Source organism: Acomys russatus, chromosome 25 (genome assembly GCF_903995435.1).
Source record: "Acomys russatus chromosome 25, mAcoRus1.1, whole genome shotgun sequence".
Lineage (NCBI taxonomy): Eukaryota > Metazoa > Chordata > Mammalia > Rodentia > Muridae > Acomys > Acomys russatus.
In genome coordinates, this window is record NC_067161.1 from 12,851,472 (window position 1) to 12,873,692 (window position 22,221).

General features: G+C 52.7%; 1 protein-coding gene across 2 annotated transcripts in view; it reads left to right on the forward strand.

Annotated features, from left to right (window-relative positions):
* Window positions 1-21,707, forward strand: part of Lmf1 (lipase maturation factor 1) — a 77,605-nt gene extending 55,898 nt beyond the window's left edge. For both annotated transcript variants that reach the window (XM_051167583.1, XM_051167582.1), the window contains 6 exons: window positions 8,603-8,770; window positions 15,059-15,242; window positions 15,711-15,864; window positions 16,016-16,199; window positions 16,841-16,953; window positions 21,338-21,707. In XM_051167583.1, coding sequence (XP_051023540.1) covers window positions 8,603-8,770; window positions 15,059-15,242; window positions 15,711-15,864; window positions 16,016-16,199; window positions 16,841-16,953; window positions 21,338-21,524 — 990 coding nt within the window. In that variant the 3' untranslated portion in view covers window positions 21,525-21,707. The remainder of the gene's footprint in view (window positions 1-8,602; window positions 8,771-15,058; window positions 15,243-15,710; window positions 15,865-16,015; window positions 16,200-16,840; window positions 16,954-21,337) is intronic.
* The last annotated feature ends 514 nt before the right edge of the window (window positions 21,708-22,221 follow it).

Sequence of the window (22,221 nt, forward strand, 5' to 3'; positions counted from 1 at the left end):
AATACCTGTACTGCCCACACACCTGCCTCCATGGCGCTGGCTTCCAGGCGGCTGACTGGTCAGATGGAACTGAGGAACAGGGAGGGGTCCAGTCAGATAGGGCTGGCCTGTGGGATCTAGGAACTCCTGGTCAGCTAGGCTGTCTCTTCCCGTGTTAAGTCTGTTCCCTCTTAATCTGAGCAGGTTAGAGGAGTGGCCTAGGGTGGGGGTGTCTCTGCACCAGCCGCTACCTCCCTGCAGGGCCCACTGTCTTCTTGTCATCTCTCTTGGTCTCTCAGTTCAAGGTAAGTGCTCTCAAGGACTTGGGGAAGTCTGTTGCCAGGATGATTTTCAGGGCCCTGATAGAATGGCCTGTACCAGACACATGAAGGTCCAAATCTTTGCTTCTGTTCTTTTAAACAAACTGTTGCTTTCAAGAGCTCAGAAGGCAACATCCTGAGATGCTTATACCACAGAGCATTTCAAATGCCTGAATTATAGGCTTAGAGCCCAGTGGGTAGAGCTTGCCATCAAGTCTGATGCCTTGGGTCCAATCCCCAGGACCCACATGATAGAACAGATATTCCCGCAGCTTTTCCTCTGATCTTCATGTGCACTATGGCATCTACCCATGCACATGCAAGAAATAAATAAATGTAAAGTGTTTCGAATGGTGGCGTCAGCCTTTAGGAACCACCACCTCTGCCATGGCAGACAGTGGAAGTGGCTGTCATCTGAAGACTCATCAGGTCACACACATGTTTGAGAGGCCACATTTAGTTCTGTTGCTGGAGATTTGAAGGGGTTTCATGCTGTCTCTCTGTCTCATCCTTTCATCTCCGGTCATCCACAGCACCGCTATAACAGCTCAGCCTCGGTGAGACTGTATGCCCCAGTCCCCAAGACCCACAGGAACTCCCACAGAGTTCTCAAACAAAGGGCTCAGCCTCTTGGCCACAGGCCTAGGCCCCCATGAGTTTGTGGAGTCTGTGTGTAGAGTGTGTCCACTGGACAGAGAGGTTCCTGCTCCGCCGAGAGGCTGGGGCTCTGAACTTTTGGTTCTTCTACTTGGCACATCGTCTTGGTACCAGTACAGTGTCTGTTTCCTCCTGCCAGTCAGCACTAGAATCTTTCCCTTGCCAAACTCCAAGGAGTGGTGTCCATGATTGGGTGGACACTTGAACAAGAGAGACCACTTACCTCATGGGCCGGGCTGTATACCACAGACTCTGTAATACGTCCTCTGTAATACGGAACGTCTTTTTGCACTTGATCCATGCCACCTGACATCCTTGGTGCAAGAGCCCATGCCTGTAACTCTTGCAAGTGCAATGTGTCTATGGTTGTTCCTGCAGCTACTGCGTGTGAGACGAGCTGAAGACAAATGGCATGAGTCCCCTGTCACACCATCTGGGCACAGCCTCAGGCACCAAGCATGGCATAGGCATCTGCCACTCCTGCTTCTCATCCTCACCCAAGACTCTGTAGCTGGGGTTGGTGATTGCAAGCCAGCACCTGCTGGCCTGGCTGCTGCCTGGATTTCTTAGGTAGCTTCAGAGGCTTCGAGTTGATTATTCTGCAGGGTAAGAGCCTAACAGGTCAAAGCCTCCGGCTTGTGACATTCCCACATCATGTGCCAGGCTCCTTCCTGGACTCTGACGTTTCTTGTGTCCCAACACTGCAGGAACTCATTCTTTGTTGTTGTTTTATTTTGAGACTGGGTCTCTCTGTGTAGTCCTGGTTGTCCCTATGTAGATCAGGCCAGCCTCAAAGTCAGCAATCTGCCTGCCTCTGCCTTCTGCATGCTGGTAAAGATGTGCATCACCATGCCTGGCAAGAACTCACTAGTTCTTAGATACATGGCTGGCCTGGCCCAGCAGGGTCTCATGATCCAAGACAGCAGACCAGTAGCCTTCATACACCCGTCGGCACTCATACAGACACGCATGCGCAGGCTGGAGCTGCTCCCACTGAGTCAACACCATGAATTCCAGCACCACCTTTCCCCCTCCTGCACCCAGAACCCACTCAGTGTAGGCCTCTAGACAGCAGATCCTGCTCCTAATTGCAACTGGGAGACACACACTACCATCTGTCTTGGGCTGTAATTGGGCGAGGGTCACTGAGTGCCCTGCAATTTAGGGGCCCACTGATCTGGGAATAATTTGTACCAAGGTTGACCGGTCCCCATGAAAGCTGTAAATGTTCACTTTACAGAAGCTGTGACTGTTGCATCCAGCAGCCTGGTTGCTGCAGCTTACATGCTTGTCCACTGGCAGTTTCCTTGATTTGTAGGAAGAAATTGTTTTATATGTGTTCTGGGATGGTATATATCGGGGCCCCAGGCACAGCCCGGCTGCAAAGTGAGGCCTGTGCCCCATGTCACTAGGAAGGACAAGCCCCCAGACCAGGGCCGAGCAGTGGTGGCCTTGCATCTCCAGGTCACCTTCTATGGTGACTTCCACCCTTTTCATCAGAGGTAAGACAAGCACTGCTGTCATGGTAGAGGGGAGGACAAAATCACCCAAACTGTGATCCTGGACTTAGTTTGGTGACACGCTATCCCAGGTGGCTGTGAGAATTAAGTGACATAACACGCACTGGAATGCAAAGCCAAACTACAAGCGTGGAATCGCATTTCAAAACATGTGAGAATTTCCCAGATTTCGTTCTCTTACTGGTTTCTTATTTAATTCCTTTACTGTCAGAGAGCATACTTTAGATGCCTTGAGTCTTTTAAATCTTGGGGGGTTTGTTTTTTAATTCTCTTTGTGGCCCCTTACTTGGCTTATCTTATGGGCCATTGCACTTGAGCACTCAAGAGTCTGTGCTGTGTGTGAGACAGAGGTCAGCCAGGTGGCATCATTGGTTGGTAGCGTTTCCCGACTCCTCTGCACACGTCTCTATTCTCTGCTGGTTTTATCAAGTACACACACACATGCACAGAGAGCGAGTGAGCTCCAGCTCACACTGGATGAATACACTCATGTGTAGTTCCATCCCCCTTTGCCTTGTGTGTTTGCAGCTGTGTTCAGTGCACAACTGTTTGTGCTGGTGCCCTTGTGGCTGCCATAAAACTGCCGCTTCGTTCCTGCTCTTTCCCTTGCTCTGCTTTGTCCCACGCTGTGCTCCAGCGTGCTTGTGACAGGCGCCTCTGTGGTGGCTCTTCATCCATACCTCCTAGGCCACATATGTGCCCACATTTGAAGTCACCTCTCGTAGGCAGTTTGTAGCTGTTCTGTCTGATTTTCTTACCCAGGCTGAGGGATTCTGCCTTTGAACTGCGTGCCTAGGCTGCTTGCTCCAGCTGAGCTCCTCAAGACACACACGGTTCAGCATGTCATCTTTCTGTGTGTTTTCTCTATTATTTTATCCCCTTTCTTCATATTTTTCTGACTTCTTAGAGATTCAATGAATATTTTCATGGCTCTTATTTTCCTTCCTTTCTTACTAGCTATAACTGTGTAACTCTTTGTTCATTTGGTTACATAGTCGTTGGCTTGTTAGTTGTACTTTGTGTCACTCTGTTGTTTTATTTCCGTGGTCATTTTAGGATTTATACTATGTACTGTGTGTGTGCATGCATGCTGTACACAAGCATATGTATACAGAGACGCACACATATATATGCATGTGTCTATGTAAGACATAGTCACCTTCAAGTCATGCTATTTTAAAGCTTCTGAATGAGCTTTACAACACCGGTGCCCCACTGCCTCCTGCTGTTGTCACACTGTTTGCTTTTTTGTTGTTTTTTGTTTTTTCGAGACAGGGTTTCTCTGTGTAGCCTTGCCTGTCCTTGACTCCCTTTGTAGACCAGGCTGGCCTCGAACTCACAATGATCCACCTGCCTCTGCCTCCCGAGTGCTGGGATTAAAGGTGTGCGCCACCACACCTGGCCAGTGTTTGCTTTTATACATTATCAACTATATGTTGTTTGAAGTTAACATCTTTTAAAGATAATTAAGGGCAGTGAGATAGTTCAGCAGGTAAAAAGCACCTGCCGAGCAAGCCTAATGACCAGAGTTTGATCCCCAAAACCCACGATGGTAGGAGAGAAATGACTCCTCCAGAAAGTTGTCCTCAACCTTCACATATGCACGGTGGTACACACGCGCGCGCGCGCGCGCACACACACACACACACACACACACACACACACACAAATAATAATTTTTAAAAATAGAGAGCAGCCTGTGCTCATCAGTAGCCTTGCAGACTCCCACGCTCGGCTTTCCCTCCACCTCACAGCTTCCTTCACCGTCTCATCGTGTGGCTTGTAGGAAATAATGTCTTTATTCCCCTTTCATTTAGAACTCTAGGCTGACAGGCTAGTGCCCTAAGGGTGTTCTGTGTCTCCTCACTTGCGTCATTCCCCCGGGCGGAGTCCTTGTCTGAGTCTCTAACACATCTTCGCTCTGTTTCTTTTCTCTTTATCACGACTCTTGAACAGTTTGATTAGGGTGGAGTCATCTTCTTCCTGTTTCTTATGTTTGAGATCTGCTGAGTTTATTTTAACTATGGGTTTGTGGGTTGCATCGCATTTGAAAAGCCTTTCCTATGTGCTCTTTTCTGGGGCTCAGATTACACATGTGTTATACTGCCTCAAGTTGTCCCTCTGGTCACTGGCGATTTTGTGTTCGGCTTCATCTTGACCTCCACTGATGTCTTCCTACACACACCCTTTTCCTCTTCAGACTCTTCTGCTGATAAAGCTGTCATGTGCTTTCTTAATGGTGTGAGTGTAAATTCCTTCCCTGTTACCTTTTGTGTGATTTCTGCATCGCTCTGCGGTTTCCATGGGAATTATATAGAACATCCTGAAGTGGTTTATGCCAGCTTTGCCTCACGCCATAGCGTACAAGTGAATGTTCTGCTCCCATGCGCCCTGTACCCGCTCCCCTCAGTTGTTGATGCCTCAGAATATCTTTATATGTTTGGATCCAAAGCTTGAGCTAACAATATTTTAAATGTGTTAGTTTGAGTTTATATGAAAACAAAACATGGGATCACAAGCCAGAGTTCTAATAATGCTAGCTTTTAGAATAATAATGGCTTTGAAAAGGCATGTATTTCTTGTGTAAAAACAAACGGTGGGATCGTCATTCTGCTACCGTCACATAGACTTTTGAATTTGAATTTGAAGAGGTTCTTTCTTCCCTATGTCAGCCTTTGGGGGTCCTGTAACGTGATGTTCCAGGTTCTGCTTTGCACTTTGGAAGGCAGGGCCACCCACACATCAGGGGAAGGCCAGTGCAGTGTGCCAGGGTCTCCCCTTCCCCTCAGAGCACCAGTGTCACAGCATGTGGCCGTCCACATAGCAGAGTGACCTCTCTCAGATGGACATGGCCTTCCTTACAGTAGGGAGCCCCTTGCCACATAAAAACAGCATTTCCCAAAGTGGATATCATGTCTCACAGCACTTCTGCCCAGTGTTGTGCTCTTCCGCACATGGAGGTATCTTTTCTCACAGTGCAATATCCTTCCTCATGGAGAGACCGTTCTTGTGAACCTCGCTTCATAAGGCCACACAATATCTCTTGCCCATGTTCTTTTGATGAGGACCAGTCCTGCAGCCAGCTGGGACTTGAGGAGAGGGGACATGGACTCTTTTCTCAGATGATCTATTGGGTGCTCATCTGGTGGGGACCTGCTGGTAGCCACCTGTGGCAATCTGTATCACAGAGGAAAGCGCATTACCTCGCCTGGTTCACAGGGCTTTGGTCATCCCAGTCACCGTCCTTACATAAGCACCTTTACTTTTTGCATTTTCTTCTCTTCGCCTCCAGTCACCCTGGGATGTGGGAAGCAGCCAGCAGCTAGTGCTCAGCACTGAAAGGGCCCCATGGCACAGCTTGCAGATCTTTTACCCCTGCCCAGAAGTGACCACCATGTTGGGTCTCTGTCTCCAAGAGCCAATTACTATGATCCATAGGCTGCTGGTCTGCTCTGCTCCTGGAACACGGTGGCCTTGTTTGTCCTAAGTCTCACTGTCAATATGAGTTGTTCCAGATGGAGCTTGGCACCATCACCTCCATATGCCCCAGTGATGAGCAGTATTGAGGTATAAGAGAGGCTATTCACCCCATAACAGCCTAGAGTCTGAGGTTTAGGCCTGTCTTGGGCATATATGCGCTCCAAGTGGGGCCAGTCCACAGATGGCCAGGAACTGTCCCATGTGGGGACTGTAGCAGGGCAGTGTCTTCAGTGATCAAGTCAACATGTGACACTTGAGAGTTAAGAAATTTGTTCTCACAATGGCAATAAGGTGTTCCCTTCACAGCCAACCAAGCATGTGGTCTTCCGTCTCTGGAGGGAGGGGCAGACTGTTCTGTTCTTGGGCCATTCTCAACACAGACCTGTATCTCCCCAAGATGTGCCAGCCTCCAGATCCTCAGCTAAGTATCTTCATCCTCTGTGTTCCCTTATGTTTCTCTTACTTAAGGGCATGGTGGCGCACGCCTTTAATCCCAGCACTCGGGAGGCAGAGGCAGGCAGATCGCTGTGAGTTCGAGGCCAGCCTGGTCTACAAAGCGAGTCCAGGACAGCCAAGGCTACACAGAGAAACCCTGTCTTGAAAAAACAAACAAAGTCTCTTTGTAGAGCATATTTGTAAACTCCGGCCCAAGGTCTGGACTACACTATGCCTGTCGAGACACTTCGTCACTGCTGTCTACTGAGCCATCATTCTGGGCTTCCAGCGGGGCTGCCCGTGTCAGCAGCTCCTGGCGCTCTCTTGTGCTTTACGGTGTGTGGTGTTGCCACCCGCCGCCTCAGTCACACTCACCCACTCTACAGCTTTCACGAAAACAGAAATGAGCCTTGTCCCTGGCACGGTGAGTCCAGAGGCTGTGGCCCTTCCTTATCCTATAGGATGCTGTGCCTTGAGGCCTCAGTTCACACATCAGACCCTGCTGGACAGTCAGGCCGTGCTCCCCCAGGATACTTTCAGCATCGGTGCGGCATTCGGGAAATCAAATGACTCGCCTTGCCAGGAAGGCCGGTAGTCACACTCAGTACCACTGCCTTCTGCATCATCACTCTCGCTTTTCTCTGATATAGGAAAGGCCGCGAGGACTCAGGTGGAGGGTTTCTTGGAGAACCCAGTTTCTAGCCCCCTGGCAACTGCCTCACTGAGCTTGTGTAGAACCTCTTGCTGAGCTCAGGTCAACGCCTGAGTCTTGGTGTTTTCCTCTTTGTAGTTCATTGTCCTGCAAGCTGATGGACACTGTGACTCTGAAGCACAGGGACTTTGCATATGCTGTCCCTCACTGAACTGAGGTGATGTCCTTTCCAGTCCTTTACTTCCTCCACCATCACCGCCCTCCCCACCTCTTCTGCCTTTCTACCCTGCTGGGACATACAGGAGTTTCAAGGGTCCAGAGGGTGTGACACAGCCCAATGGTAGATGAAGTGCTGAACTGCTCCGTCCTTAGACAACGCCTCTGCAAATAGCATCTCTAGTTGCGACACAGTCTTCAAGTCCAAGGGATGTAGAGTTCAACACTGATTCCCAGAATCTGCCCAACAGGGGACAGTGACAAGAACTGCAGATGTGGCCCAGGGTGGTGGCAGCAAGCCAAGTGTGTTTTGAGGAGAAGGTTGGGTCTGGCAGACAGAAATCTTGCAGTGGCCTCTGTCTCCTGTCACAGGGCTACTGGGTCACTTTGCTTAGACCACTTGCTTATTCTGCTGGCAAGCAGTTAAAAAAAAGGGGAGGCCTCACACTCTCACACACATACACACTGCCCAGTGCTAGGTAGAGGGTGGCCCGAAGCATTGGCCTGGCTTCTGGCCTGTCCTGCTAAGCTGTTTATTTTTCTTGTGATTACATGGATGGTTCAAGTAGCCGTACCCCCGTGTGGAGTGGAGTGGGGCACATGTAGGAAGCAGGCCTTGAGGGAGGGAGGTGTTCTGGCAGGGCCTCCTTACCTATGAAGATGCAGTGACTCAATCTGTGGGCTCCTTAAGGTGGAATCCCAAGGGGACTGTGCCTAAGAAGCAGCGAAGCACAAAGCTACCATTCAAGCATTGTTCCAGCCCCTTCTCTGGCTCCTTTACTTCCTGCTCCTGTTTGTTCAGAGCCACTACTACTGTGACCCTCATACGCTGACCCCCTCTAATTCCCTATGCTCAAGCTCATTTCCTGTGCAACAAGCCTGCATGCGGGAGCCCCACCCCGAGAGGGCAAAAGTACCCCAGGACCCATGGAGCCTAGCAGTGGGTGGAAGACCTGAGGTGGGCTGTGAGTACTAAGGAGCAGGCCACTGGCAGCTCAGGGAGCCATGAGCCCAAGGCAGCTGCCACCCACAGTTCCTCTGCTGCTTAGAGATAACAGGCTGGTTCCTTCATCTTTAGCCTCTTCATCTGTTCACAAGTGTTTAAAGATGTCTCCTTCCACTATAGTTTACACTTTTGCCTACAGAGAGTGAGGGTTTAAAACAGAGCTAAAAACTTGCTTTTGTTTCAGAAATAGCCTGCTCACAGAAGTCCTCCAGCCCCGATGGGCCAGGCCATTTGCACATACACAGGGCTGGAGAACAGATGCGTTCATCTTAGCCAGGGCAGCAGCACCCTTGTCAGCCACAGTTGGTAATTCAAAAGTCCTTTTGTGTCCCCACAGACTCAGCCGGTGCCCAACCCGATGGCCTACTACCTGCACAGGTCACCCTGGTGGTTCCACCGCTTTGAGACACTCAGCAACCATTTCGTGGAACTCCTTGTGCCCTTCTTCCTGTTCCTGGGGCGCCGGATGTGCATTCTGCATGGGGTGCTACAGATCCTTTTCCAGGTAAGCTGGGCCAAGGTGCCACCACTCAGGGTCCCCATGTGTCTACAGAAGACAACAGCCTGCCTCAACATTTCTGTCTTAGCACCAGGGCCATAGAGAGAGGCCTCCCCAGCTCCACCTCACCCCCTGTAGAACCCCATTGCATCGATTCCAGGGTCCCCTTCCCAGCTGGTGTCTTGTTGCCCTCAGGGAGCAACATAGACCTTGCTCACGCACACTGTGTTCCCAAGAACACTGTGTTCCCAAGAACACTGTGTTCTTGAATCCGGTCCTAAAATTTGAAGTTTCTCTCTACATGTAGACATTAGTGAATTGGGTTGACAGGGTCTTGCCATTCTTCTGCCTTTACTTCCTGAGGGCTGGTATCACAGACATGTGCCTGTCTGTCTTCCCCTCATTTTGCTTTTTGAGCCAGGGCCTTGCTACGTCATCCAGGCTGCTCCTTCCTCAGGCTCCCCGGCAGCAGGGAGGACAGGCCTGCACCACAAGCCAGGGTCATCTTGCGGTCTTGGCTTTCCATTTTCAGCCATGAATGGATGTTGACCGTAGCTGACACTTTCCCCATCAGTCAGGAGAGGGTCGCTGGTTCTTCCCCTCCAATATGTTAATGAGGTGAATTACATTACTGCTGCTCTGAGCCGAGCTAGTTTCGTATTCTAGAGTAAACCCAGCTTGGTCATGCTGTGGATATTTTACTATATTGCTGGGGCTAATTTGCCAGTGTTTTGTTTTAGATTTTGCATGGTTGTCAGTAAGAGAGGCCTGTCTGTAGTTTTCCAGCCTAATGTGAGTCTAGTGTGGATTCCCCATCTGGGCTCATTGCCCCACACTCATAAGCTAAACCCCCGTCTCCAAAGGGTCCCTAGAGACGCAAGCAGCCTGTTCTCAGGAGCCTGGGCAATGCTGGGTGTGCTTCTGAGCAAAGCTTTGAGAGCTTTGCAGTGGCTGGGCCTGTAGCTGTGGGGCATCCTTCTCAAGGCAGCCTTGGCAGTCAGTATTTTCCTGGGAATAAGCATGTCTGTTTCAGCTGTTTTCAAATGCATTAGGGAAAAGGGGAGAGGGGGCGTCACGTTCTCCTCAGTACAATGTTTGGATCTATGAGTCTCTCTTTCCTCCCCATGCCCTGTGTTAAAGTCAGGACTGACTGTGAGCGGATGTCTGGGTCTCACTGGCACCTTTGCCACAGAGACCTTTGGCTGCTAACCTGTCTCTGGCCCTCTCAATGTTCCAATAGGTTAGCTCCTTTTTGTTTTGTATTTTAACAAGGATACTTCTAGCAGCTCTGCAGAGATCACAGAAAATTCCTTATGCCCCAAGTCCCTGCTGGGAGCACTTCACACTGATGGTAAAAGATGATGGTGCACTGATGACACAAGTCCCAAACGTTCTCTGGGTTTGGACAGTGGAGAATATTTATGCACCATCTCTGTCATGCCTTCCTCCCCTGAGAGTCCTTGGTGAACACTGGTCTGTCTTCCTCCACACTGACCGCTGACCCTCAGTCTTTCGCAAGCATCTTGGAGGCAGGACCACGATGTGTTACCTCTCTAGCCAGCTTCTCTCAGTCATGTGCTTGAGGCTCCTCACACCTCCCTATGGCGTAACTACTCATATCTCAGTGCCTACTTCCCACACATCTTCTGGAGGCCACAGACAGTGCCAATTTGGAGATGACAAAAAGATGTGCCCTACTGGCCCCCAGACCCAGACCACACCCTGCCTGCGAGGCAGGACTATCCAGCTGGGTAGACCAGACATGATGGAGAGCCATCGCCTTGGGTGTGTCTCCACCTTGTTCTGGCCCGTGTATAAGGTTGGATAGGGTGGTGTGGCTATCCTGGTCCTGTACGGCCTAGAAAGGAAGCTGGTGCCTAGGCTGGGCCTTCTAGAACATCACCCAGAGCCTCAGGGGGTGAGGACCAAAACAGACACATCAGTTCCACACTAAGCCCCAGGGGATTTTTGCAGACACCAGGGCTGCTGTGATGCTGGGAATCACTGCCTGGAGACCGGCAGCTGCACAGGTGCCGGAGACAGGTAGCAAGAGTCCACATCTGGGCACAGCAGATGCCTTGGGTGTTGGAGGTCTCCTGGGGTTCCCAAGTCTCCTCTTCCTAGTGTACGAGGGACTGTGCAGCAAGCTTCTATGTGAGACACCCTAGAAAATGAAGAAGCCTACACCACACCCTCCAGGAGCTACCATTAACTCCTTGTAGTCCTTATAGAGGCAGCAAGGCATCCCTAACATTTGTCCTGTCAGTAGGGGACCAATCCCTGGCTAGCCGTTTCCACCTGTTTCTCGTGGTGGAGAACATGAACTGTGTCCCGAAGAGAGTGGAGACATCCAGGGCCTTTTCTCCCCAGGCCTGGTCTGACTTCCCCGGGTCCAGCTGAGACTCATCCTGCCCAGCAAACAGAGTTGAGTATAGGATTGGGGTGAGCAGAGCATGGTCAGAGCCCCCCGCGGAAGAGACTGGGTGCACTTCACCATACTGTGCTGTGGCCACCACACTGCGCCCGCCACCCTGTGGCAGCTGAGTGCAGCCTGGTGCAGAGCTGCACTGCGGCCTGACCCATTGGTTCCTGTGTTCCTTCCTTCCTGTGGGCCAGCCAGAGTTTGAGCTCACTCACTTCCTCCCACACTCAGTTTACACAGCTGCTCTGAGGATCCCTGCAAGGCCACAGGAGCCACGTGGGAAGGGCCATAGAGCTCTGAGGGGATGACCCCGGAAGGGGCGGTATGGTCAGCCTCCGCTGCTGAGCTGGGTCAGGCCATCCGAGGCCCACCATGGTATAAGTCCCCACCAAGGAGCAAGGAGGTGGGGTTGGGCCTGAGACTCAGCAGTGGGAAGGCAGGAGGAGGTCTTGGGAGAGGCAGCTCTTGAGGTTGAGTCCTCTGTTAAGGCCACGTGGTGCTACCCAGATGCCTTGGGAATACATGTCCTCTGTGGAAGGTTCTTGTGACTACACGCATGTCCTCTGTGGAAGGTCCCTGTGACTACACGCATGTCCTCTGTGGAAGGTCCCTGTGACTACATGCATGTCCTCGGTGGAAGGTCCCTGTGACTACATGCATGTCCTCGGTGGAAGATCCCTGTGACTACACACATGTCCTCTGTGGAAGGTTCTCTCAAACTCGTGCCTCCCATGTAGAAGCCTGCCTGCAAGCATGTGTCCTCTGTGGTAACTGCAAGCCCAGCAGGGACATCCAGAAATCCCCCCTCTTCCTTTTGGGGTCATGTTGCATCTGCCCGGAAGGAACATCTGCTATAGCCTCTCTGGGGCTAAATTCCACCAACACACGTTCATCTTCTGCCGTCCCCGAGCCTCACCCGCTCACTCCACACAGCACAGGGAGGGCCGTGCTCCAAGCCGGTCATCCTCAGAGCACACTGAGAGTTCGTGGAGAACTCTGCCGGGCCAGGGGTAAACACAGATGGGCTGTGACGAGATTCATTTCCCTCAGAGGAGATGGCTGCAGTGATGCTAGAAGGAAAACAAGAAAGATAAAGTCCCTTTGGAGCACTTGGACCGTGTGCTGCATGATGAATTCCAGTCGTACTGAACAAATAGGCTACGCGGGGAGGGCTGAGCAGGCCTGACCCCTGAGCACAGCCACCATCCGTCCACCTGGGCAAAGTGTCACAGGCTCTCCCTCCCGGTGCTTTATCAGAACAGGATGCCACCTGGTGACAGTTAGCCCGTATCATCACCTTGGCTGGATTTAGAATCCTCTCTAGGGCACGTGCCCCTGGGCGTGTCTGTGAGGGTATTTCAGAGAGCACTGATGAGGAGGGAAGACCCACCACCCTGAACATGGGCCATCCCATCCCATAGACTGGGGCCCCAGAATGAATAAAATAGAAGAGGGAGAAAAGAGAGCTGCGCACCAGCATTCCCTCCCCCTCTGCTTCCTGACTGCAGCCAGAACGTGTCCAGCCACCTCAAGTTCCCCTGTCTCAAAAACAGAAAGTTCTGTGTTATAGGCTAATTTGGATACCCATTGTTTTCAATGATCACAATCATTACATTCTTATTGTAAAGAATTTTAAAGACTTAAAATATATTTTTAAAAATATGTATAAAAGGTGGAGGTGGGTTGTGCATATGTGAGCGCAGATGCTGCAGGGTCTACAACCGGGTGTGGGAGCCCCTGGAGCTGGAGTTATAGGCAGTTTTTTTTTTTTTTTTTTTTTTTTTTAAGCATACGATGTGGGTGCTGGGAGAAAGTTGAGTCCTTTGCAAGAGCAGCGAGTGCTACTGAGCCATTGCTCCAAGCCCAGAAGACCTAAAATGTAATATGCTTTTCTCCATTTTAGCGCTCTTCCCTGGAGAGCTCCAAGCTTACAGAAAAACCCAGTTCTGTCTGAAGTGTTTCGTTTTGATTTTTTACATTTACTAGCATTCTCTGATGGACATCGCTCCTTCTTTAAAGACGGGGTCTTACTATATAAGCCAGCTGGCCTCAAACTCAGCGCTCTGCATCAGCCTCTTCAGTGCTGGGTTTAAAGCCATGTGCCACCACACCCAATAGACGTCATCATATAGCTGAGGCTAGCCTTGAACTCCTGAGTTCTGGGACATGCACCACTGTACCGAGCTGCTTAACAGCTTCCTCTGTTACCCCTGAAGGGTGCCCTTTCCTTGTTCCCTATCACACATGGCGCCAGCTGTGCAGTTGACCTCTGTCACATTTGTCCCTAACTCCTGTCTGTTATGAGCAGTTGATTGTCACTCTCGTCCCTGCTCTTCTATGTGATGTGCCCTTCTCGCAGCTTTTGGATATCGGATCAGGGCCTGTGTTTTCCTGGGCTTCCGTGATCTGTGCACCTGCTATTGTCACCAACCCAGGGGACTCAAAGCACTGGCTTGTTCATGTTCTGTCCTCCAGGCTCTGCTTCATGTGCACTGGAAGACATTTTAAATGGGACACATTTAAATGTGAGAGCAGGCATGGCAGGCACCCCAACTCAGGCACAGAGCTGAAGCTAAGCGGCAACATCCAGCACTGTCCATACAGAACGAGTCCTGGAGTAGTCCCGTGAACCAGTCACTGCCTCAAGTCCCCCTAGTTAGGGACCATAAACGCACAGATGACAGAAACGCTAAAAACCACAGGTGCAAGTTAGACTTGGGCTGGGCTCCTGGGTGCTGTGGGGGAGGGACACCAAGACCTGGGGGCTCTGCAGCTCTGGCAAGGTAGGAAGTTAGCCTGTGGTGGCCCTTCTGTGTGTGAGGTGCTGGGAGTAGTGCGGTTCTCAAGCTTCTGCTGAGGCAAGGGAACAGCGCACATCTGGGTGCTAGATTCTGTCTGATGGTGTTCCGATGAAGCTGGCCACACAGAGACTGAGGGAAGGGTGTGTGGAGACATGCGGGTCCCCTTCCCAGCCTTTTCCTCGTGTGTGGATGTTTATGGGAGGCAACAGAGAAGTGAGGGAGCCACAGATCTGCGTTGTACGGCTGAGTCTGAGTGGAAACCAGCTCAGGGTGAGTCCTGACCACCTCTAAGACCACTCCTGCCAGCAAGGATAGATCAATCTTGTCACAGTACAAGGTCTCTTTTGCTGCAGCCCCTGCAGGGGCAGGGGGGTCAATGGGAATTCACATTAAGACTGGTACCTCCTTACAGGTACGAGCAAGTGGGAAAGGGTGAGGCCAGCCCTCAAAACTGTTCTTGTCAAGTGTGCTGGACCCTGCCGCCATTGAGACACATTTTGATGGGAGCTAGGCCATTTGTTCCTAACCAGCCACACTGACTCTGGACTCTGGCCTTCCTTGGCCAGCTGCCACTATCCTCCAAGTCTCACGGGCATTTGTGGTGGTCCCTTCACTATCTCCAGCCCTAGGTCACTGTGTTGTTTCCTGCTTCTGTCTTGCTTTTTGTAAACTGCACTTCCCTCTAGTTTCTCATTGTCCCCAACCCTCTGCCACTAGGCCTGCCTTAACCAGAGCTGCCACCATGGTGTGTCCCAGAGAGCCCACAATGTTCAGGCCACCACACAGCTATCAAACCAAACCCTCCCCAGCCTTTCCTGGGCTTACCAGTTCCTATGTGGCTTCTGCATCCACCTGTAGCAGCCTCTGCACCTGGGGTCTTGGGGGCACCTGCAAACTTAGAGAGGACTTAGAATCACAGCCCCAAGCTGAGAGAATGACAGGGGCGGGCGGTGGGGGCGAGGGGGGGAGCCTCAGAAGCCTGTCTGAAGCATTTGCCGTGCTACTGAGGCAGGGGCACCCAGCCCAGATACATAGAGGGAGGCAGCCCACAGTGCGAGTCTGCACCCACAGGTAATCCTCATCATCAGTGGGAACCTGAGCTTCCTGAACTGGCTCACCATCGTGCCCAGCCTTGCCTGCTTCGACGATGCAGCTTTGGGATTCCTGTTTCCCTCAGGACCTCGAGGCCTAAAACACCAAGTCCTGGAGATGCAGAGGGAAGATACCCAAGGGGTCCAGCCCAAGCCAAGATATGGTAGGTAAACCAGGGACCCTGCACGCCAGCCCCATGACCCTTGTGCCTAGGTCTTGTGAATATATATGAAGGTTGGGTAGTTATCAGCTCCACAGTACTCAGAAGAGAAGGGTGGATACCATAGGCCCTGGGAGGGAGCATCTACTGTCTAGGGTCCTTTACCAGGCCAGGGCCAAGGAGAACCAGCCCTTTGGCCACTTCCAGGGCCCCCTGCTGGACAATCACACTTCATCCTTCACGTTGGTTTCAGGAGGTGCTTTTAGCTCAAGCATTAGGGACTATGGCTCAAGGCACCTTTCCCAGCCCATGGGTTGGGAGGCAGCAGCTTACGTGGCCAGCTGGGTATGTCTGTCAGCCTTCTCGAGCCTGGAGTGGCAGAATAGCAGCCAAGGTTTTCTAAAAGGATAGCACAGGTTTGCCCTGGGATCAGGACAAGAACCAACCACCCCAACCCCACCCTCGGGCTAGGCTGCTTGGTGCGGCGAGTGGTCAACGTCTCCCTGGGCATCCTGGTGGCCTGGCTCAGCGTGCCTGTGGTTATCAACCTGCTAAGTTCCAAGCAGGTCATGAACACCTCCTTCAACCCACTCAGGATCGTCAACACCTACGGGGCCTTTGGAAGGTACGGGCCAAGAATCCTTTCTGGGGCACCGGGCTCTGCCTTCTGTCCATCCCGTCTCCCTTTTTGCGAAGCATGGGCTCACGGCATCACCCTCTCCGGCTGGGGAAGGTGGGTACTGTGGACACACACTGGCCTTCTTCATCTCTCCCAGTATCACCAAGGAACGTACTGAGGTGATCCTTCAGGGCACGGCTAGCCTCAATGCCAGTGCGCCTGATGCCGTGTGGGAAGACTACGAGTTCAAGTGCAAACCAGGCGACCTCTGGAGGCGGCCATGTCTTATCTCTCCATACCACTACCGCTTGGACTGGCTAATGTGGTTCGCAGCTTTCCAGGTAATGGTGCCCCACCATGATGCTCTGACCTCAAGCAAAATCTCTTCTTCCCCCAGACAGGCCTGTGTCCATGCTCCTTGCAAAAGGTGCTCAGACTCCCACCAAGAGAGTCGCAGAGGAGGGAGACCTCTCTTTAGAGGTGCAACCCTCACCCCCTCACCCCAACCCCTGCAAAGCACTAGACAGGCCCTGCCTTGACCTGCCTGGAGAAGGTTCCTGCAGATAGCTCAGCTCTCCCAAGGCCCAGGCCAGGGCCGTTGCCATGTGGGGTCTAACACCTTCTGTCTACATCCCCCTCATAAGTCACACCAAAGGTAGGGCAAGTAGCCCGGTAGAAAACATGTCTAAGGGTTGGCTCCTGAGTGAGTGACCCTCAGGTGAGACACACACACACACACACACACACACACACACGAGAAAGAGCAGGAAGCAGGCAGTTCCTGGAAGGCTGAAGAGCTGGCTGGCCCTCGGAGGAAATCCGATGCCAGCACAGCTGACCATGCCATACTCTAGTCAGGCTGAGGAGCACAGGGGAGGAGCTGGTATGCAGAGTGATCCGGCAGGGGCTGCACCAGTGCAGGTGCCACCTTGCTGGGGAGCGGCTATCCCCATATCCAAGCTCACACACAATGTCCTTCCAGACCTACGAACACAACGAATGGATCATCCACCTGGCGGGTAAGCTCCTCGCTGGTGACGCTGAGGCCCTGTCGCTAGTCGCCCTCAATCCCTTTGAGGGCAGGGCTCCCCCCAGGTAAGAATCTCTTTATCTACTCAGCCCCTGATCAACAGTCAGTCGCTAGGGCCTGGGATGGGCACCCTGAGGCTAGGAGACTGAGCAGTCCTGATCTGGGCCCCACCCCTCCCCTGTGTCCTGCTCACCATTGACGGAAAACACAGTCCTGGCTCTCCCTGGAGAAGCCTCAGGACAGCTGCACCTGGCTCTGCCCACAGCTGTCGGGGCTGTAGGGGGACGCTGAGGGGCAGTGAGCAGCTGCAAGAGTGGCAGCCCAAGCAAGGGATCCAGCGAGTGCCTCCCCACACTGCCTGCTGCGGCACTGGGGATGTAGGGACAGCCCCACTCCCCCTCTCAACCTACTCCCCTCTGCCCAGCACCCCTGCAGCCATCAGGAGATCTGAACCAGGCACACGCTGAAATGGATGCGCACTCCCAGGCTTGCTGGTAGCCAGACATCTCTGACACAGAGCTGTGTCCTTCCAGACTCAGAAAAGCTTTTCACTGACCAACATCCTGGCTCCTGTCTTAGGTTTGTGTCCCACCGCCAGGGATAGGTGGGAGGCCTAGGCTTAGGACAAGGTCACTTGATACAGCCAGAGGCTCTGAAAACATGTGCAAGGCAGTTGAAATACAGTAAATGACAGCAAGCACGGCCCAGCGGAGAGGCCGTCATCACACTGTGCCTGGACACAGAGCTGAATGTGACCTCCGCCTGACCCCACTGCCAGCTGTGACTCTTGAGTGACCATGGGAGGATGGATCCAATGCCTCCCTGCCCTGTCCGGCACTGAGCCTGAGTGTCACCCATGAAATAAACACGGAGGGGCCTAGCAAGGGACCCCAGAACCCCAGCCTCAACCCTCAATAGCTGCCTTGCTTCCTGTCTGTGGAGACAAAGCAGCGGCAAAGGCCCAGAAAGGAGCCGCAGGAGCCGCGGAAGCTACAGCAAGTCCACTCCACTCCAGCCAAAGCCACGAAGCAAATGGCCCCACTTAACAGGAAGAGCCAGGATGCACATGGGCTTCACTCGGAAAAAGGAGAGGCTGCTCGCTGAGCTGCTGGAAGGCCCTGTGGTGACCCAGGCACTCACCACAGCACGCTGAGCCAGCCTGCTGCCATGTTCTCAGTGGGGGCCTTAGATTGCCACCTTAACCAGTCAGTGCCAGGGTGCAGAGTAGCAAGTCTGGGCTTCTAGCATGGAATTAGAAGAAGCCACACAACAGAAGAGTCGAACATCATTTGGGACCCCTAACACCCAACCTATTAAGAAAAGCACGCCAAGAACTGATCAGGAACAGACAGTCGATAGATGACAACAGCAGATTCTCCCCACAGCAATTGTGAGGCGATTATGAACACAAAACTCATGAAAGAGTCAACAGAGAAGCAGAAGACAGAGAAAACCAAAGGAGACGCAGAACCAAGAAGCGTAGTCCCTGGAGGAGGGATGGAAAACTGTGCTGGGAAGGAGGAGTCGGCAGTGACCGGTGTGGGCAGCTGGCCGAGCACCCAGGTAGAGCACGGGCCTAGGATAACAACAGAATGGGTATCAGCAGTCCCTGAGGCAGAGTCCCACCCGAGGCCAGGAAGGCGGCCAGCAGTGAAGAGTTCCCTAAGCTGGCAAAAAAAAGGGGGGGACCCCAGATGGTAAATCTTGGGAAGATGCAGGCTAAAGCACAGTGGACATCTAGAAACTGTAAATAGTAAAGGAGCTAAGAAGCCAGAGTCAGAGCCACCACCTTACCACTGGGGTCAAAGGACACTGAGACCAAGTCTCACCCATCCAGCGAGGGTGACCGTAGAGCCCTAGGGTCCTCTTCCACCCACCCCCAACATTGGGTTTACAAGTGTGCACCACTATATCAGCTTTTTTTTTTTTTTTTACTGTGGGTTCCGGGGATCAAGCTTAAACACTGTACCTATGATCTATGTCCCCAGCCTTCAAAAAAGAATCACTATAAAAATTAAAAGGAAAAATGGCTCAGCTGTTCAGAGCACTTGCTACTCTTACAGGGGACCCAGGTTTGAGTCCCAGCACACACATGTGCCTCACAATCATCTGTATTGTATCTCCAGTTCCAAACGATCCAACACCCTCTTCTGACCTCCTAGCATCGGGCACATATGTGGTACATATACACACATGCAGGCTCACCTCAAACCAATATGGAAAAGCCAGAAGTAAAATGATGGGAAAAGACACGCCAACAGATGACGTCAGTACAGGTAGATCCTCAGAGGCAAGGGCTGTGGCACCCTCCCTAAAGTGTACGGGCCATGACAAAGGTGCATAATATGTGAAGAAAGTGGTGTCGGAAGAGGAGCAGCGAGCCCACAGCTGCAGTGGGAGCCCTTCGCCCCCTCACAGCGGCACAGTGTGAAGCATCAGGCACCTGAAGCAGCACCACCAAACAGCAGGGCTACTTGTCACCTAGAATGTGCCGCCCATGGGGGACCAGCAGGAAAGGAGCTGAGCAGGGAGAAGCAGGAGAGGCACCACCACACTTCTCAGTGCGGCTGAAGCAAAGGTCAGGTACAGCCTGCATACCGTAAAGCCATCTGGCCACTGCCAGGACTGCTAGGGAGGTAAGCATCACCGCCTCCCTGGAGTATGACTCAGTGGTCCCTAAAAAAAAAAAAAATGAGAGCTGAGTTGAGCCCAGCCACAGAGCTCACAGACAGCCATTTAACCAGGTATACCGAGACCAATCTCTGTAACACCCAGTCATGGGAGCTGAAAATGGCACAGCTGCCTTTCCACAGGAGGCCCAGGCAGACCATGCGACGTGTCTGCATCAAGGTGTTCCTGCCTTCCTTGTGTTCCTTGCCTTTCCCATCAGCACAAGCTCTATGGCACCTGTAAGCTTCGAGACGGCCATGCTGAGTGCAAGATGCTATGTTCTACTTACTTAACATCGTGGAAGTGGCTGGGCGTGGTGGCACACGCCTTTAATCCCAGCACCCGGGAGGCAGAGGCAGTCAGATCGCTGTGAGTTCGAGGCCAGCCTGGTCTACAAAGTGAGTCCAGGACAGCCAAGGCTACCCAGAAAAACCCTGTCTCGAAAAAACAAACAAACAAAAAACATCCTGGAAGTGACCGAAAGAGCACAGATGGTGGGGGAGGGGTGGTAAAACAGGATGTCCTGCTGGCAGTGTCAGGTCCTGGCTGGGATATGCCCTTTGAGTCTGACCTTAAAATACCCTACTACAGTCGGTGGCCTGGCTTGCTTTCCATTGCTACAAATACCCTGACTCAGAACAGCCTGGGAAAGGATGGGTGTGTTTCAGCTTACGGGTCATAGGTCGTCAGCAAGCAAAGGCCAAGGCAGGGGCGTCAGACACAGAACTAGAGGCAGAAACCGATGCAGAGACCACAGAGGAACACTGCTCATGCGCTTCCTCCCATGGCTGCTCAGCCTGCTTTCCTCTGCGACCCAGGACCAGGAGCTTGGGCGTGGTACCTCACACAGTGTGCTGGGCTCCCAGATCCATCCTTAGTCAAGAGAACGCCCCACAGGCACACCTGATGGAGGCTATTCAGAAGGCGGAGTCCCCTCTCACCAGGTGACTCTAGTTTGTATCACTAGATTAAAAACTAACCAGCACAGCCAGACTCTAGAAGGTTCCAGGGGTGGTGCCAGCCCTCCCCTGTACCCTCACAGACCTGCCAGAAAAGCAGCAAGGCCCTGGCCCAACGCTGCCCCCACCCCTGTAAGTAGTGTCCAGGCCCTGCAACCCTAGACCTTCAACCGTATCTTGAGAAGTAAATGAAAGTAAGAAGGCCAATTCAGAGAGGACAGTGGTCACACAACAGGGGCCTCCCCAGAGCCCCTGCCCTCCCCAGCCTTGTGAAATGTAGGGTCAGGACCCCAGATTCAGAAGAGGGCCTTGTTGCAATCTCCAAGGCACAGCCTTACCCTCTCCATGCCCACCTACAGAGGCCAGCATAGCTCTGCTCAGAACTATCCAGCCTCACCCCCATAGTGGCCACTAGTACCCACCTCAGGGACCCTTACCCACTGGGGTTGGTGCACCAAAAGAAGGGAGGATGGCAGCCCCGCCCAGGACCAATGATGCCTCGAGACCCAAAAAGACATAGCAAGCCCCTCCCTGGTCCCATCACAAGGCTTGCTGTGTCCACACACACCCTGGTAAGACAAGAGGGAGGATTATGGAGACGGCATCACCTAAGGTCTCCCTCGAGTCCCAAGATAAGTTTACGCCATCACTGGAGCCCAAATGTACCTGTTTCACGTCCTGGATATAGTGGACATAGGAAGGTTGTGACCAGGAAGCTGATGGGGCTCCACCCACAGAAGGGGCCCAGGCCTGCCTTCTGGCATTCAGAGGAACCTGGGGATAGCAAAGAGACAGCAGGCTGACACATTGTCCCCTGCAGGTGGATTCGAGGAGAACACTACCGGTACCGGTTCAGCCTCCCCAGTGGCCAGCACGCTGCCCAGGGCAAGTGGTGGATACGCAAGCGAATTGGTCCTTACTTCCCCCCACTCCGCCTTGAGGATTTGAAGGAGTACTTTAGGACTCGGGAGTGGCCACTGCCAAAACCCCATCCAGACACACCCTGAAATAAAGACCAGAGACTAACTGCTTTTCTACTGCACTTTCTGCGGTGGCCACAGGTCCCACACGGTGACCGCGCAGCCCGTGGTTCCTGCCGAGAAGAGAACTGGAAAAGGTGGTGCTTCCATAACTGTCAGCCTCCTGCCTCTGTCCCCATCACCTTGCTATTGATTCCCTGTTACAGAGAGACGCCCATGGCCTGCATGTGACCGCACAGTGGGGTCTCAGATCACCAGGCCTCCTCTTTAGCTGTAGAGCACCAGCAGTTCCTCAGCCTCTACCCACCCTGTCTCTGGTGCCACAGTGCTGCCTACATCCATGTCACAGGAGTCCGCTGCTCTATCTCGATGACAGTCTAAGCTATGATAGCAACCACAGGGGTCCTCAGATTCTCTGACCTAGACGCTGGTTCCCACTTAACCCCATCCACGCACTCATAATCAGACCCGTGGCTGGGTCTTCATCGCAAGTCCAGTGTGACAGCACAAAATCATCACCACCATCTCCCTGAGGGAAAGGAGCCTTGCTGTCCTCAGCCTGGTCCCGCTACAGGACCCCTTACACACCACATGGGCACACACCCACAGAAACATGAGCTCATGGGTCCCTTGCACACTCTGGTGTAGTGGTACGTGGAAAGCATGGGTAGAAGCCCTGTCTTCAGCTTGTGGCCATATTCCAGCCTCACGTGGGTGACCTGTG